At 39.5% G+C, this 18120-nt stretch overlaps 1 protein-coding gene across 1 annotated transcript in view; it reads right to left on the bottom strand.

The window, feature by feature from the left end:
• The window catches only part of ZFHX4 (zinc finger homeobox 4), a gene marked incomplete at its 5' end in the record, with an annotated part of 129496 nt that overhangs the window by 20674 nt on the left and 90702 nt on the right, over positions 1–18120 (bottom strand). The window contains one exon of the mRNA XM_082479242.1: positions 2696–2812. Coding sequence (XP_082335368.1) covers positions 2696–2812 — 117 coding nt within the window. The remainder of the gene's footprint in view (positions 1–2695; positions 2813–18120) is intronic.

Below are 18120 nucleotides of genomic sequence, written 5' to 3'. Positions count from 1 at the left end.
AGTTAATAAAGTACATATACTAGTGGAAAAAAAAAATCCTGGGAAAGCAAAAATCAAAATACTGTTTTCTTATTTATGGATCTATGTATTTGATAAAGATTGCATAATTTAAGACTTCTGACACATCAGATGATGTTATTCAGCCTCAAAATAATTCTAAAATTATAATTACTGGTAGAGTATTCTTTCTAATTAGAGTAGAATGAAAGGATAATTTTCATTGCAATAATGAAGGTTAATTTCCATCCTTCCTCATGTTTACTACCTTATTAAAAAGTGCTCCCCTTAGCCATGGCAGAGACATATTACATTTTCAATGCAAATGTATTAATCTGGATAAATTCCATATTAATTCTTGCACTGCATAGAGCTGTAATTTGGATTATAATTAATCTAAAGTGGCACTAGATTTAAATGACAATATAAATGAGGCATTAGTAGGCTTTTCTATTCTGAATGAATATTCAACAAATATAACTTGCATATTGCCAAGTCTCATTTTGAAAGCTCTACTCCTTGAGATAAGGTAAGCAATACAGCACAACAGCTTACACAAACATGCTGTTACTAAATACATGTTAATCCTTTCTCGTCTAATAGATTCTATGCTAAAGAGGGGTCACACCACTTTCCTGTCTAACTTGTTAGTATTGTGATTAATTTATTGGTTTTCCTGAGATTTCTTTGGCAAGACTTGCAACACTCAATTCATGAGAAAGCCCAAATTAACATTCAATTATACATAAGCAGTTATGCAGTCATTAGAAATACTTGTCAGCTGAGTGAAAATTAAGACGATGGTCTGAATGTTACATATGCAGAATTAATTTAGATTACGAAAATAAAAGTTTCGAAAAGATTTAGGATTTTACAGTACAAACTATTTTCTGCGAAGCACACAGGCAATCATGTATTTCAGCCCTTGTTTTCATATGAATCTTACTGCTAAGTTATTTGCGTAATTGCTGGCACGGGAATGCAGAACAATTATGCTGGTTTTTTGTAGTGCACCCAGTAGGCATCTGGATATAGGTTTGTCCTAATTAAACTTGGCCCTTATGAGCAGCTAATCCTGATGGAATTTTGAGAATTCCCCTTCAGTATTTTTTTCTAGATTCCATCTTTTTTTTTTTTTTTTTCCCGCTGGAGCTTTAATACCGTATTCTTTCTTGAAAAAGTATAAATGGATCTGCCTGAGAAAAAGAGAGGGCTGATAAACTCCCTGCAGTGGTTCACAGTGTCCCCCAGGCAGAGCGCATGGTGGGAAATGCAGGCTGCAGGTGGCTGTCACCCCTCTCCTGGTGAGTGTCCTGGACAGCCCCTGATGAGACCTCTGTCCACCCGGGAGCGTGGCTTTACTACACTGCAGACAGTTTTTTCCAAGTCAGAGAGCCAGGCAAGGGGGATATATATTTTAAACTGCAACACGGTGTCTTGCTTAACATCATCCTTGTCATCATCGGCCTTTCTTCAGTCTCTCCATCTCAAAAAATAAAGCGACTGAAGAGGAGCTGAGGCTCTAAACTGTCATGGGTACTGACCTTAGCACAAACTTAAAGGAAGCTTTAATCTTTAAGTTAGTCTTATGAATTGATTTGGCATAGAAAGGGCATCTATAATATTTTTTGCGCAAATAAATCCGAAAAGGTTTACTATGTAAAGAGCAAATTACCGTATGGGAGAATTTGGGTGTAAAGAAACTCATACGTAAAATGATATTTTTTCTACAACTATATGTCTTTACGGCGAATACAACCTCCTTTGTATGCTGCTGTCATTGGCATACAAGGAAAAGATATATGACTACCTGAAACTAATAGGCTTCAACCTGTTTCAGCACTTCTTCTGCTTCAGTGAATCCAACATAATGTAACTAGGTATAGCGTGAGGCAAAAGTAGCCAATGTAATATTCATTGTGACCATAGATTTCCATCTCATACATAAAAAGCATGGATGAAGTCACATATTTGCCAAATCAAACACAGAAAAAGCCTTGGGTATCTACACCAGATGCTGGCCCTGGGTTTGTTTGTGCACAAGTAAATGTCATGACATAGGGGTTTTGTTTTCAAAGACAGTAGCTTTCATTACTGGGCTTTGTCTATTCCAGGAGATCAAAATTACCCAACCCATAATCCGTTTTCAATGATATTTCCTCTTTCTTAGGCTGAATCATCTGTAAACTTTTTCACTGGATTTTGTGTATTTTTTTCGAAATGCCTCAAATAAATGCCCAGGAAGAGGCCAGATTCTTGGGAGTAACTGATCAGAGAGCAAGAGCAAAAAATAATAATAACAAAAAACCCCACATTCTTTGGGTTAAAAGGGGGGCAAAACCTGATTGAAGAAAAAATTCAAGTGGTACCTAATCCTATGCTTATGAAAAATTAATATGCCATCAGAGGAATCACAAGTACAGCTAAGATTAATGAAAGGCGCTTAAAAAATTACAAGCACACAAACTGATTTGATTAAAAAATAATCTCACTGGTCGTCCTGTAATATTCTTCAACTTATCCGCATCTATCCTGTCAGATGGTTATGATTAAAAATAGGTCAATGGGAGGCTACTGATAGAAATCACATGCAAAATGCACATGCGATGAATAGTAGTGGGAACGTCCAGACAGTTTAAAATGAAAGAGCATTTCATAAGTTAAAAAAAGGGGGGAAGACAAAATTCTAGCATCTTACCAGAATCTTTACAAGATTTTTTGCCTTCACTATTGTCTCTCTCACTTGAGTCTTTATCATCAGCAACAGCCACTGATGTACTTTTAGCAGACCCTTCTGTATCTTCACCTTGTTCCTCTGTGGATAAGCACAGAAACGATCTTAGAAAAGAAACTCGGTGACCATTTAACAACATTTAAAAAATATGTCCTGTAATAAGAACGGCACAAAAAGAGGGTTGCAAACCAGGAGGAAGGGCCGGGGGGAGGGGGAGGAAAGAGAAAGAACAGCGCTTTAAAGAGGTTGGACATTAATTACGAATAATTTGCAATGTTTCACGATCTAGCCAGAAATTCTGGCCATGTCTTTATCAGTGTACCCGCTTGCCACTACTGTGACAGATTTAAAGCTTGTCATTTCATATTCTTTGGCTAGAAATGATTTGTGTTAAAATACACGCACACGCATGCACACACACACATCCCCCACGGGCCGGAACAAAAGCCAGCACATGTAACACATGTAAAAATGCATCTTGAAGCCAACAGAAAAAAAAAAAAAAAAAAAAGAAAAAGAAATAGGGAAAAAAAAAGGGGGGGGAAGTCAAATATAAATCCTATTAGTGCAGCAGTATCCCGCTAATTGCAGTAAGTAAGTATTAGGTATTAGGTACTGTATTAAATATAAACCTCTGGCTTTGCGGGAGAAGTCTCAAATTTTGTCTCCAGGGGGAGCCATTCAGGATAAATGATGCAACTTGGTATATGGCTCCTGAGGAAGCAGCGTTACCCACACCTCACTTACGTGTTCACACCAGCTACATTACATGGAAATCTTCACAGTAACTCAAGACCATTTAATTATTCGGTAAATCTTAGCTATGCTGCTACTGGTGGATTAATCTGTTTATGCAGTTAGCTTCTATGCTGGGGCTGTGTAGCACTAATCCGTGAAAGGCCCACTGTTCCTTTTCATCCTGTGATCATTTGTCTCTCACTGTGCTGATGTCACATTTTAATGAATTTTTAGCAATCTGAGTAATGCCAGATAACCAGACTCGCAACTCCCTACAGCACAGCATGCTGTTTTCATTGCAGCGCGCACACAAAAAAATAAAAATCATATTTCCCAGTTCAGGTAGGAATTATATAAATTAGGAGGTGAAGGTAAAATGGGATTCGAAGCACCAGGCCGCTCAATTTCATAAAATCTTTAATGACCATATAAATTAACCCTGGAAAGGCAAAAGGTCACAGACACACATTTGCATACACTCTTCTATTCACTTTTGATAAGCAGAGCTTTTATGCAGGGAACATGATACAATTAACCCTTCAGGAACCATACAAAATGCAGCTACCGACATTTTAAGTGTCAAGCATTAACTGAAAATTACACACTGCATAAAATTTTCATTGTAAATGCTATAGTGATTGAAAGGGGAAATAGTGGCCCTCTTCGCACCCCATGTTTTATTAATAACATTCTGACAGCCGAATGAAATATCCTCTGTCATATGTAGCAGCTGAGCACAAAAAAATTGCTGCTTAGTGCCTCACTTGCCAGCCATGCACTGAAACTGTATGCCTCGGCAAACAACCCTCGGATCGATGTGGTGAACCTATCCGGTTCTCAACTCTCTGCGAAGCCTTTTTGCGAATCGGAAGAGAAAAACACAGCTGCAAATTTGGAAACCAAACACCCCCCCCCCCCCCCCAAAAAAAAAAAAAAAAAATTTTCAACCGCAGATCAATGTGTTTTGCATTGACCTCCGAATACAATGGGTTAGGACTAAGCATGCGTGTCCACTTTTTGGAACAATACAGGGAGAGAGATGGTCCCCTCTTTTAAAAATAATTGCATATATAAAAAAAAAAAACAAACCAAACTAACCCAAAAAGCATTTCCATCAGAATGGACCCCCCCCCTCGTGCTGTTTCAGGGCTCTCCCCCCTGCGGTCCCCCACCCCCTCCCGCGACGGTGGCTAATCGAACATGGTAGGCATCCCCGTCGCAGCTGGAAGCGGGGCTGTGTTTGTCAGGGTGGCGGGAGAGCGCGGTTCGGGATGCTGCGAGCCTGTGATCATGCCTGGCGCGGGCTGTGTTAATGCCGAGCGCGCACACACGAGGCTCGTATCCAGTGTCAGGCCCTGTGGCCTCACGGAGCCGATGGCAATCCCTTTTCGACTCATCCTTGGGAACGGCCGCATCGCTTCTTTTACTAGATTTACTGGCCCAATCCCCCTGGGCTGGAAAATGAAGTGTCAAAGTGCTACTGAGTGTCCTTATCTTGAGGGGACATAAAATTGTAAGGGCTATCGTGGCACACATTAATAAAACATTGTGTGTGTGTCAGGCAAAGAGAAAGAAAATTATGAAGGTACTAAAAGAAAAGCTACAGTATCATCTGGGTCTCATCAGACAATTTTTGCAGGGTGCTCTCCTGTTTTTCTGGTATGTGTTTTAAAGTGTGAGAGAAATTCCCAGACATGTTCTCCTATACATCATCGCGGTGTCTGACCTCAGCCTGACCCTGGCAACAGTTTGAGAAATCTGAATGTGAACAAAGACTCTGTGTCAGCAGCAGGGAGAGATTGCGGGATAGACTTTCCCCATCAACTTAATCGCAAACAGCAGTTCTGAGGCCATAACTTTACAGGGCTCCACCAAGCCACAAACACGTAACCTTTAGAGGTGAAACTGCCCCCCGCTCCCCACCCCCTCTTCTGTGATTTTTCTCAGTCTTGTGGTGCTCCCTTTGATGTAGCAAGGCAATTAGCTCTAATGTTCAAGTACCACAGACCTGTTTTATGGTTTGGAAGGTGAGAGCTGTTTATTACAGGTAGGCTCCTGGGGGCCATAAAGGCTTTGCAAATTTTTAATCATGCAAAAAACTAATCAAAATGTAACTTATACACACCATAAAAATTAATATCATTATTATGCACGGTATAAATTGCCTGCCTTGGCTTTCAGTGGCACTCACTTCTAGAAAATACATTTGGCATTCATTTCAGAAATATGTATGGCATTCGCTTCAGAAATAAATTTCATAGACAGAATTGATAATACAACTTCTCCTATTTTCCTTCAAAATTACAGAAAAGCTGTCTACGATTCACGTTGTCGTGACATTTATCAAAGGGACAAGATGGAAATACAGCAGCTCGAACTTAAAAGCAGTTAGCAAATTACAAAACAAATCCTTAAGACCATTTGTTCGAACAGATATCGAGGATATGTAATGAAGTGTGCTATCAAAGACACTACATACCTATGCCGAGATGCTACAAACATCTCTTTTCACTAATATTTTTGTTCTTACTTCATATGCTAACCAATAAGGATACTATGCAGTTAGAAAAATGTGATGGCCCCTGCTTGGAGACACAAAATTATTAATTATTATGTACCCAAAAAATACATTATGATGGTGCTACAGATTCCGGAACAAGTCCTAATGCTCTGTTTTACATTTACAAGAGTCCTGCCTGTATACATTTACAAATGTCAGCTTTGAAAATTAATAGAACACCGGATTCAAATGTACTTTAATGGCTTTAATAACACGTACTATTGCAATATGATATTTTATTCACACCTGGTTTTATTTTGTCCAAATGTTGAAAATTTCTTTTGATGTTGGATCTCTTGAGTTTAGCCATTATCAACCTTTTTCCTCACAAGTGACTTTGAATTAAACACAAAAATGAGGTTAGCAGTCTGCACTAAAATTGTAAAATACGGGAAAATGGAAAAATTAAGCTTCACAGGTAATGTTAATCAGTTGATATTGTATACTATATATTGTATGTCATATACTTTAATATGTTAATCTACACTCTCAGGCCCCAGTTCTATACCGATTTTATGGAGGAAGACCCCTATGACCTTCTACAGCCCGATGAAGTCAAGATGTGTGATGATTTCAATTGCAAAATCCGGGCCTCAGCCAAAGTTGAACAGCAGATACGAGCAGCAAAATTAGATGAATATTCATACACAGATTAGAAAAGTCTGATTTACTGAGATGCAAGTAAAGGAACAAATGCATCAACCATAGCCAAGGGAAGGTATAGAGAAACAAATAATATTTTTTGAAATAAAATACTGAACAGTTAAAACAAGACATGGCCCGGTTGAAACAATCTTCTCTCCTTTAATTTAAATGCATTGTGATAATCATGGAGGCATATCTATCACCTTTCCCTGTGTCTTATCAGAGAAGTTTCCCTCCTGATGAGCAGCATTGTGAGTCTGTCTTCGAGTCTACTTAACAAACATATTATTTGCAAGGGTTGATTTTGGTTGAGTTTTTTTTACATCACTGATATATCATTCAACATCAAAACAGTAGTTCCTGTTTTGGTCCTGGATTTTGTTGTTGGTAGTGATGGTATCCCTTTTGCCCTCTCCAAACTGCAAGTAATTTCCTAAATAAGGATGATCTACTAGTTGTGGGTAAGTAATTGTGGTTATGAGAGAGAAAGCAAGATTAAGAAAGTGTTTGCGGCTGAAGGCCAGATGGATGGAGAAAGAATAAATCAATCGACTAAAGTAGTAAGTAAGTAAATATGAAATAAGAAAGAGATTTTTAAAGAAATAATTGGGTTTTATTATTCAATATGTTCAATAAATAGCTGAATCAAAGTTACCCATGATTTTGAACCTGGTGTATTCCAGGTTGAACAGGTAGAGTGACTGGCCAATTGAGATTAATTGTCAGGATGAGAAGGTAACCACTAGCAAAGGATAATGGAAGGGTGGATTAGAGGGATGGGGAGACAACAGATAATGTAGAGAAAGGAGGAACAACTAAAAAAAGAAAATAAAGAAAAAAACCCAGAATATAGAAGAGAAGAAAAAATTAACGAAAAGCAGGACTTCTGGATTTACTTCTGGATTATCCTAGTTACACTACTTAGCTGATAAATTCTCCCTGACTTCTGGATTGCCATTTGTTGACCCAAATATTGCAGAAAGTATTTGTTCTATTTTCTGGTTGGTCTTGCAGAGCATGAGTGAGGAACAGGATGCCTCACTCATTCAGGATCTTGACTGCATCCTCTAGTGGTCGTATTTCATCTTCAAATAGGATTTCTAGTTTCTCATTTAGGGACTCGAGGGGAATAACGGCACCAACCCGTAAATAACTGTTTCTAATCATTGTGTTATATTTAAAACTATAGCTGTTAGAAGGCTGAACTTCCCGCAAACAAGCGTATAATTAAGTGATGATCGTCATATTGACCAGGAATTGCTAACTGGCAGTTAGTATCAAATTGTACCATTTTGTTTTGTAGTGCATCATTTGAATTTTTATAGTGGTCTAACGCTTATTTTCTTCTGGTTGAAATGTATCACTGTGTCAGTGGAGGCCGACTGCAAAGCTCGCTGAACAGAATGCGCCGTGGTGGCTCCTTCCCAAGGAGTGTCACAAATCCCACCCACTTTATCCATCCACTCCACCCAGCAGTCTGTATTCCCCATTTGCCACGCTCAGCCTCACCCCTCTGGCTGCTGGAGAGAGGCAGCTCTCATCTACCCTACTTCTTTTTGCTTCTTATCTTCTGAAGGTAGAGAAGATTCATTATCATACCAGTTAATCGTCCCAGCACTTTACTATTTCCTAAACTATTTTTTCTACTTTTTTTTTTTTTTTTTTTTTTTTTTTAACGACAGTCTACTTCCAGCTGCTGGAGAAGAAAAAGGAATGCTCTCCCCAGAAGTTTAGAGGGGTGGGGTGTCCTTTCCAGTCCGGCTGCTGAGCCTTTTTCTCATTGCTGGCTGGGATTGACTGCTTTCTAGTCTCCCTCTCATAGTCTCAGAGTAAATCAGGAAGAAAAGCGTGTTTTACTCTGATAATGGTGTAAAGTGTGGAAAAAAAATGTTGTTAAGCTTATGCTGAGCCATACTGATTTATCAGAAAATGGGAAAATCTGTGTTTTGTATTTTTGTTGTTTTATTTCTACATTAATATTTTATCAAATATTTTGCAAGAGGCAAAAGAAGCATATTGCTGACAAAACCATTAACAGAGAATGTCAGCTATTCAGAATGAAACTCAGCGATGTTTTCCAGATGTGATTGGAGATGTACAGTTAATCATTTATTATGCAAAAAGGGATACTTTTCTTACTTGGCCACCTCTAGAAAGGCATTGAAGCATGAATCTAAATTGAGAATAGTCTAACTTTTCCAACTGATCGGTACTTTTCTTTTGGCTGCCATTACGGTTCATAGAAACTGCTGTTTCTCCCATCAGCGTAAGGCATGAAGAGCACTAGCACTGCCTGACTTGAAGACTAATACACCGTCATCAACGTTATTTAGAAAAGAAAATTAAACCTCATTGTTAATACTTATTCAACATACTGGGTACACCCTGACTAATTTCAGGCACTGCTCTAAGCCTGCTCCCTACGGAGGGAGAGACAGGTATCTTCAGGGCACAACTCGGACTTTACGCAAGCTGAACTGTCTAATTCCTCCCTGACTACGGAGGGATTTTAGAGTGAAGTTTAGTGTTTGGAGTGGAGACTTTTCACCTTGGCCCTGCAGCTAAATGCTGGAAGTTAGGCGGGTGAACCTAAGCCTAAGAGCCTGACCCAAAGCTCAGAAAGTCAATGAGAGTCTCCTCACGACATTCACCAGTTTACTGGGTGCTCATTTCTAGCCTGCAGGAAGAAAAGAAAAATACTGGGTCCTCACAGTATCATACGCCTTTTTTTTATACCTCTTGTTCAGCTTTGTTTTACTTTTCTGTGTCCCTGTTCAATCTGTGTGTTCAACATCCCTTCATATGCAAAAGCACCTACTTCCCTGATTTCTTGCATTTTTTCCTACCTCCTCCTTGAGCTGAGTTTCCAATACATCATGTAAGTGGTGAGATTGGCTTTCCCATTCATGGTTTCCAGAATAATCCTTTAGAGTGTATTTACAAAGAAATCTCCACAATGTTAATTAACAACTCATTTTAAATGTCATTTAAATGACATATTTTATTAGTGACTCAGTTTTTGGGTTTCTCTCTGAAATACACTGTAGAATCCTTCTCATTTACCTTCCAGACTTTCCTTGTGAATTATTCACCTCTTTTTGGCTCACTAACAGTATGTCTCTGAAATTATCTGTAAAGAATTCTGTTAGTGCATATATTTCTCCTTTGTCTTTTGAGAATACTAGAGTAAAAGAATTTATTTTCTTTGCCACGTCCTGATCATTTTGGATTGACTCTTTATCCTCTGGTGGTCTAGCAGACCTAATGACTCTTCTGCAGGCTTTCTATTTCTGAGATACTTTAACAATTCCTGTTTAGCTTTTCTAGGTACTTTCATGTATTTGCTCCTCTTAGCCAACCTTTATGTTCAGTTTTATTAGCATCACTTTGGCTTTATTTCCACTTTTAAGGATACTTTTTTCTGACCTGAATAAATTCTTCTACTATGTCTTGTCATGTAGCTAACTACAGCTCTCCAGTTTAAATATTCCTCTTTCTTGATGTTAAGTGTCACAGGCAGAAGTAGGTGATCTATTTACAGTGAATAAAATCTTCCCTGAACATAAACACTTTCTGAATTTTTAAAAAATACCCTTTACAGAATTATTTGTTTGGGGTTTGTTTGTTTGGAGTTCGGTTTGTTTGTTTCTTTTTGTTTTCCACAATTTCCTGACAAATATTCTATAGCATATATAGCAGTCCATGGATTTTTTACAAACCTATGTTTTGCAAATATCACTTAAATCTTAAGAACTGAAAAGTTTGTCTGCTTTAACACATGCATACATGAAGTGGTCTTTGTTTTTTTGGGAAGACAACACAGGCGCTTTTAGCTTCCCCTCCAACCCAGATCACAACGGTTGAGTGATGTGTAACAATCTTCATCAAGACTTCTACCACAAAGTCCTCCAAAAATCTCCTGTAAAATCTGGGTTTCCTGGCTCAGCTGTGGCTGTACTATACAAAATACAGTATACTGACACATGGTCAAACTCTGTTGTTGAGACAGGAGAAAAGAATAAAAGTCTGTTCACCAAAACCAGCAAAAGCAGTAGAAAACAGCAGTACATTCTTGCCTGTTTGCTGTCTCCCATCCCCTTCTGTTACTGTCTTCCCTTGCCTCCTCCAGTCCCAATCTGGAAAATTTGGATACAAACTTTTGTGTCATTACTCAAGTATTATGCAGTTTTGTGGAATGTCCTGAATCATATGATAGTCTTTTAGTAACTGTTTGTGATCTATAGCCATAACATGACACATCTCTGTCCCCTTCAACCACAATAGCCTAGAGGTTCCTTTCCATTTCAGTGCTGTGCTTCAATACCTAAAGCTAGTCTTTTCTTGCTGTATTGTTTGAGGTCAGGAATTACACTATCCCATTGATTACTCTGGGGCTCACTCAAGCCCACTGCCAAGTTTGTTGGAGACACTTGCATGGCATGCTCTGAAGGTGAGCAATATCAATTGGTTCTTAGTACAACAATGGGTGACTCATAAATACTGAAATAAAGTAGACTGCATACACAGATTTTCTGAATTAAAAAATGCCAGCTATACCTAGGGGTTCTCCCAGTGCCAAGTCAAGAATTTCGGGTCACCCAGTCTTGCTGTAAAGCTTCTTGTGTCACAACAACAGAATGGCATGGGTGGATTAATTTGTATCCTTTTTTTTTTACCAAACCATGTGACATACTAGATGTTCTCCTCCATCTTTCATTTCTTTTCCTTCAGTTGAGTTGTTTAATTCGCACCGTTCGGTATACTGCACTACTTTTACGTTTGCTACATGGTTGTCTAATTTGAATGCTCTTTCTCCTAGACATAGTTTAAATAACACTCCACACACGCATTAATTTTCATTGTCAGCAATATAATTCTGTCTGTGCAGAAGCAAAGGACATCCCTTGCTTACAGACTCCCTGCTTACAACTGCGTAATGAGCACAAATCTACTGTGCCAATTTAGCTAAGAACCTGAAATGCTTTGTGAGGTGGCTCTGTTGACAGCACTGGGGAAACAAACAAACAAAAAACAAACAAACAAACAAAAAAAGAAGCTTTTGAACAAGACCTGAACTTAAAATTTGTTCTTAATGACTTTAGACAAGTTATAGGGCCACCCATTTGTAAGCTTAATGTACACTTCCCACCATACATCTGCCTTCTCGTTTGCTTGTAACTTCAGTAAACTTTAACTGCTTGGGCTTAAATCAACTGTGCTGAATCTCTGCTGTAGGCTGGATATCATATGCTTTTTAAAAAGAAAATTTGGCCAAAACGATTCTGCTACTTCTAAGAATAGGATTAAGACAAATAGATTTTATATGTTTTGGAAAACTTTACTGTTCCAGTGATTTTAAACTGGAACCCAAAATTTGGCAGACAGGATAATGTCTGGCAGGTGCCACATTGGATTAAACTGCCCAAATTCAGCCAAGCAATATAGCTTTGAAAAATTCTACTTACCCATGCTCAGAAAAGCCGCATGTACTGAAGAGCTGAAATTCTCCTAGGAATCCATAATCACTGAACACACTCACACTTCCCACAGTGCTGAGAGCTCACCAAAGTGCATATTCAGTCGCATCCCACAGAGCCTCCACAAACCTCTTTACCCAGTTCCTATGTGTACTAAACAACGCGCATGCCATCCTCATAGAGGAACTGCAGCTTAAATAGGTCTTCTGTAATACAAATTCTTCTGGCAGCTCCCCTGTACAACCAGAGTGCAACTACAGCATCCTTACTACAGTGAAACCAAACATTCTCTTTTTATTATTATTCTTTTGCTTCTGTCTGTCATTGCGCAGTGCACTGGGAACTGATTGCTATAGGAGAGCAGAAGCAGCGTGTTCCCCCTGTGATAGTAGGTTGGCAGGAGCAAAAAAAAGTATGGAAGCGAGATTTTGGGGGTTAGAGAAAGAACTGGGGAGAGGTAAGCAGAACGTGGTCTAAGGAAAATAACATGAAAGACCAGGAGATGGGGAAGGGAACAGAAACTGAGGTTGCAACTAGGATCAAATGAAAAATAGGTAGAAGGCAGGAGACTAGGACTAGAATCAGCAGTGTACCAAATTCCAGCACCAAACTGGACTTCAGGAGATAGAGCTGGCTGGGACCAAAAGTGCAAACCGCTGCAATCTAGTAAGCAAATGAGGCAAAGACATTGAGACATGCAGAGAGGCTTGTGCAGGAATATTAAAGCTGGCAGTCAGCAGCGATGGAAGTATGCATGGATGGATAGGGAGGGGAGCTAGGAGCTGACTAGAAATATAGAAAGGATGTCTGAAGACCGAGCAGCAGAAGTAGGCAAGAAAAATAGAGATCACTGGTGGGATGGGGAAAATCATGTATAAAAAGAGTGGGAGGATAGATCTGGAATGAAAATGATAGGTGAAGATAGTGGTTACTAGGCAAAGAGATTGGAAATTAATGTGAATAAAACATGGTGTCAAGCACAGCCCAAAATTAAATCCCCGAGTTTTTAGTTTTATAATTCTTCTTGTCACTTACTGCACTACCTTTCACCAGCGCTTGTCCACAGTGAGGACAAAAACCTTCTGCTACTCTCAGTTGGCTCATTAGCTCTAGTAAAAGGGGGTTGTGTAGCAAATCCAAACCCACTGATGTTTTATATGACTTTCAGTATAGTGCTACATGGTAACTTTTTTTTTCTGGCTTAAGTCTTTGAAAAATAACTATGGGATTATAGATGCAAAAAAAACCCCAAACACCAACATGTTTTTAGAGCCATTAATAATATCACAGAAGTAAAATACTCTAATATCTTAAAACATACATCAAAACATTTCCTTTGTGACACAATCTTTAATTTCCTGATCAAGTTCTACCTTATGGCAAAGCCTCTCACCCTATTGACTGCACAAAATTATTGATATTTATTTAGTGAAAAGCTATTCAACATTTTGTTTTCTTCTCACTGTTTAACATATGGCCACATGTTTTATTTACTACATCTCCTCAACCCATTCTGAAAGCCAAATTATTCATTTCATTATTGACTTTTTATTGCTGCACAAACATTAATGAATTTATCTTCATTACGTCCTAAGAGATGAGTAGGCAATTCTGCAATTTCAGAAAGGGGAGGTATAGAGAAATTGAGGTTAAAAAAAATCTACTAACTTGGAGAACCCAGTTTGATACAGATGGGACCCAATTTTTCCCGAGTACATAGCAATATATAGCACTTTATATGCTCAAAGCACAGCACTGATTGCTTTCATTTGCAGCTCTGTGTGTTCAGCACTTATTTAACACTATAGCACAGCCTCAAATCAAGCACTCGGAAAATGAAGGCCACACAGTCAGTGAACTCCTAGGAAAAGTCTGGGTAAGGTGACCTGCTTAGGATAAAAAAATAGAATCTCTCCAGCAGAGACAGATATGGAAGGAAGTTCTTCAGTTGTCTTAAACATACCCCATTATTTCTCTTCCTGGCATCCCCAGCCTCCTTCACTACACGCTTTCTGAATTTCTCAGCAAACACAGTGAGGCTCCAAAGACAGTTTCTGCCATCCCTGCACAGCACTGATTCATCCATAACCCCATGCAACTCCATTCCATGAACTCAGAAAGGCAAGGGGGAAACACTGTGTGACCATGTAATTACAGACCATATCTTCATGCATACACATGTGGTGCTGTATTAAGGTAGTCCCTGATTATTTTTTGAGAGGCAGAAGCAGACCAGCTCTACTATATCAATATATTAACCTCCCCTTTTTCTTGTTCAGGCATATAAGATCAAGAAGCAGTATATATTTACAGATGTTGTTATCTGAATATTATCTGTAACATATAAAGTCATAAAATGCATAAGGGTAGACTGTAAGGCAATGCACAAGGTTTTTCCTGCACAAATCAGGCTGAAGTTCACAGGGCTGCTGTGAATAACACCTCATATACAAGCGTAACATTTTACTGATTCACTTTACCACATTAGACCCGGACTTAGCTAATTTAGGATTAGGATTTAAGAACAGGATTTAGGAATTTAGGAATAGTGTAGTAACTGTAGTTAGCAAGTATCATAGTGAGGGTAGAGTGTCTTCTTTTTATTCTATATACAGCCAGATATCTGTTGCTAATATTGATGAAATTTAGTAATTTTATTAGAGTTTGCAAACAATGCTTTCAGTTACACCCTAGTCAATTCATACATGTTGTAATTACAAAAATACTGTAGCTTCCCTTATGATGGAAAGAGACAAGATGAGACACAATTACAGTTGGTCAGATGTGCTATACTTGTGACAATTATTTTTTTCTTTTTGAAACAAGAGGTTTGGATCACCTCACCATACATTAGCTCCACAGTTATCACTAAGATGAAGAATGGTAAAAATAAATGGATTTGGTAAAGTATTGGCATGGATTGGCTTTGCTTGAGTAAGAGTATTCACAGAAGTTTTAATCTTCAGAGGTTATACTACAGAAAAATGGGTGTAAGTGAACACACAACGTTTGATTTCCCGAAGTGCTCAGTGTTATCTCGGCACCCATGGACTCAAAGCTGAGCAATTTCCAGAGTCTACATAGTCTGTAGTCTCAGAAAAATTAGCAAAACCCCATATATTAGGCACAGAGGACATTTACCAATGCAAAATAGATGGTCAGCACCTGGCCTTTAAGCAGATTTTATAGTCCTCATAAAACATATATCTTCCATACACACTAACCTACAAATACATTGAGAAAGTTCCACTCATTTCAAATCATGTGTTCACAAAACCATGTGTGCTGGGCTTTGAGGTCTGGGGATTATAACAGCCACTCATTTATAGTAGTATTTCACTTGAAAAGTGGAACATGATGTGAAGTAAGCAGCAAATAACTTCCAAAATCAGAAAAAAAACAACCCTGTGAAGTTGCTTATTATAAAAGCAAGATTAATTTAGGCACCTTCTTAAAAAAAAAAAAAAAAACAAAACAAAACAATAAATTCTGTTGCTTACTGTATAGTTAATCCATGCAACTTTAAAGATTTCTATTTTTAGTGTCACACAGCATCTGAATATACAATGTTGAGTTCTTTTTAAGATATGGGTAAAAGAGCTTGATTGCTATATATTTTTTTTAATCTTCTATGAATATTTTTTTGAAAAATAAATTCAGTGAAAATTAAGTGGTTTTTAGGCACAGCCCTAGTTAGCTACATTATGTTGCTGATATATCAAGTCAGTCAGAATTGCTGATCTGGGACATTTCTGAGGACCGCACATGAAAGACAGAACAAGCATTTCAGATAACCATGTGAGGATGCAGATGAAGTAATTACTGCAAGCACCACACTTTTCTGTCTAAACACCCTTTTTTCAAGATATACTCCCCTTAGCACCCCAAAGAAGTTTATGCAGAGATCCTCTTTCTTTCCTGTATCTACAGCATACTTATTTGCTTGCCACTCATGTATTTTATGGTTAAGAACCAGTGCCCCAGTTCAATTCACTGCAGAAACTAGATTCAAGATTTTGTTTGTCTGTTGTAACAGCTTCTGTCCCACAAACAGGTTGGGGAACTGAGAGGTATATCATGGGCTTTCTCCTCAGAATTTGTTGTGGAGAAGAAATGGGGCATTATTGATTTCACATGAACACTATTTTGGGCAAGAATTAGTCATCAGCCTGTTGTTTTCATTCATCCAGATGCTTTGTGAAAGCTCCTACATCTGGTTAGCCCAGCATAGTTGACATACCCAATTCCAGCATCAGCACAGATAAACATACTGGTTATATTCTCAAATGATGAGGAAATAGGAAGAGACTCTTCATCCAAGGATTTTCTGAGTTAGAATCTATTTTGGACTGCATGTGACAATGAGGTGACATTCCTCACTCATTCCATCATGTGCAGCATACAATTTGTCAGACTGACAAACGCCATGTTTTAGCTGATGGCTAAGAGTGATCACATACATGTTTCTCTGTCTCCAGAAGACGGATACCTGGCAGGATACCTAAGGTCAAACTGATTGCATGGCTTGTGCCACTGCCAAAATCTATACATACATAAGTATGTATAAATCTATACATTCATAAGTCCATGGGCCCTGATGGCATGCATCCGCGAGTGCTGAGAGAGCTGGCGGATGTTATTGCTAGACCACTCTCCATCGTCTTTGAACGGTCATGGAGAACAGGAGAGGTGCCTGAGGACTGGAGGAAGGCCGACATCACTCCAATCTTCAAAAAAGGCAAGAAGGAGGACCCAGGGAACTACAGACCGGTTAGTCTCACCTCTGTCCCTGGGAAGGTATTGGAGCGACTCATTCTGGATGTCATCTCCAATCACGTTGAGGAACAGGAAGTTATTGGAAGTGGTCAACATGGATTTACCAAGGGTAAATCGTGCTTGACCAATCTGATAGCTTTCTATGATGTTATAACTGGTTGGCTGGATGAGGGGAAAGTCGTGGATGTCATCTACCTTGACTTTAGCAAGGCTTTTGACACTGTCTCCCATGACATCCTTATTAGGAAGCTGAGGAAGTATGGGCTAGATGAGGTGACAGTGAGGTGGATTGAGAGTTGGCTGCGGGACAGGACTCAGAGGGTTGTGATCAGCGGCACAGAGTCTAGTTGGAGGCCTGTAACCAGTGGTGTCCCCCAGGGGTCAATACTCGGTCCTATTTTGTTTAATATATTCATTAATGACCTGGATGAGGGGACAGAGTGTATCCTCAGCAAGTTTGCTGATGATACCAAACTGGGTGGGGTGGCTGACACCCCAGAGGGCTGTGCTGCCATCCAGCGTGACCTGGACAGGCTGGAGAGCTGGGCAGAGAAGAACCTAATGAGGTTCAACAAAACCAAGTGCAAGGTCCTGCACCTGGGGAGGAAGAATGCTAGGCACCAGTACAGGTTAGGGGCTTACCTGCTGGGAGATAGCTTGGAGGAGAAGGATCTGGGGGTTGTGGTAGACAGTAAATTATCCATGGCCCAGCAATGTGCCCTTGTCGCCAAAAAGGCCAATGGAATCCTGGGCTGCATAGGGAAGAGTGTGGCCAGTAGGTCGAGGGAGGTCATTCTCCCCCTCTACTCGGCACTGGTGAGGCCACAACTGGAATACTGTGTCCAGTTTTGGGCTCCCCAGTTCAAGAGGGACAGGGAACTGCTGGAGCGAGTCCAGCGAAGGGCAACTAAGATGATTAAGGGCTTGGAGCACCTCCCTTATGAGGAAAGGCTGAGAGAGCTGGGACTCTTTAGCCTGGAGAAGAGAAGGCTGAGGGGAGACCTGATTATGGCATACAAGTATCTAAAGGGTGGGTTGAAGAAGGATGGAGCCAGGCTCTTTTCATTGGTTCCAAGTGACAGGACGAGGGGCAATGGGCACAAGTTAGAACACAGGAAGTTCCGTTCAAATACACGGAAACAGTTCTTTACGGTTCGGGTGACAGAGCACTGGAACAGGCTGCCCAGGGAGGT

Source organism: Vanellus vanellus, assembly GCF_965231255.1.
Source record: "Vanellus vanellus genome assembly, chromosome: 2".
Taxonomy (NCBI): Eukaryota; Metazoa; Chordata; class Aves; order Charadriiformes; family Charadriidae; genus Vanellus; species Vanellus vanellus.
Note: the sequence above shows the minus strand (reverse complement) of the source record. Positions and strands in the feature narration are given on the sequence as shown.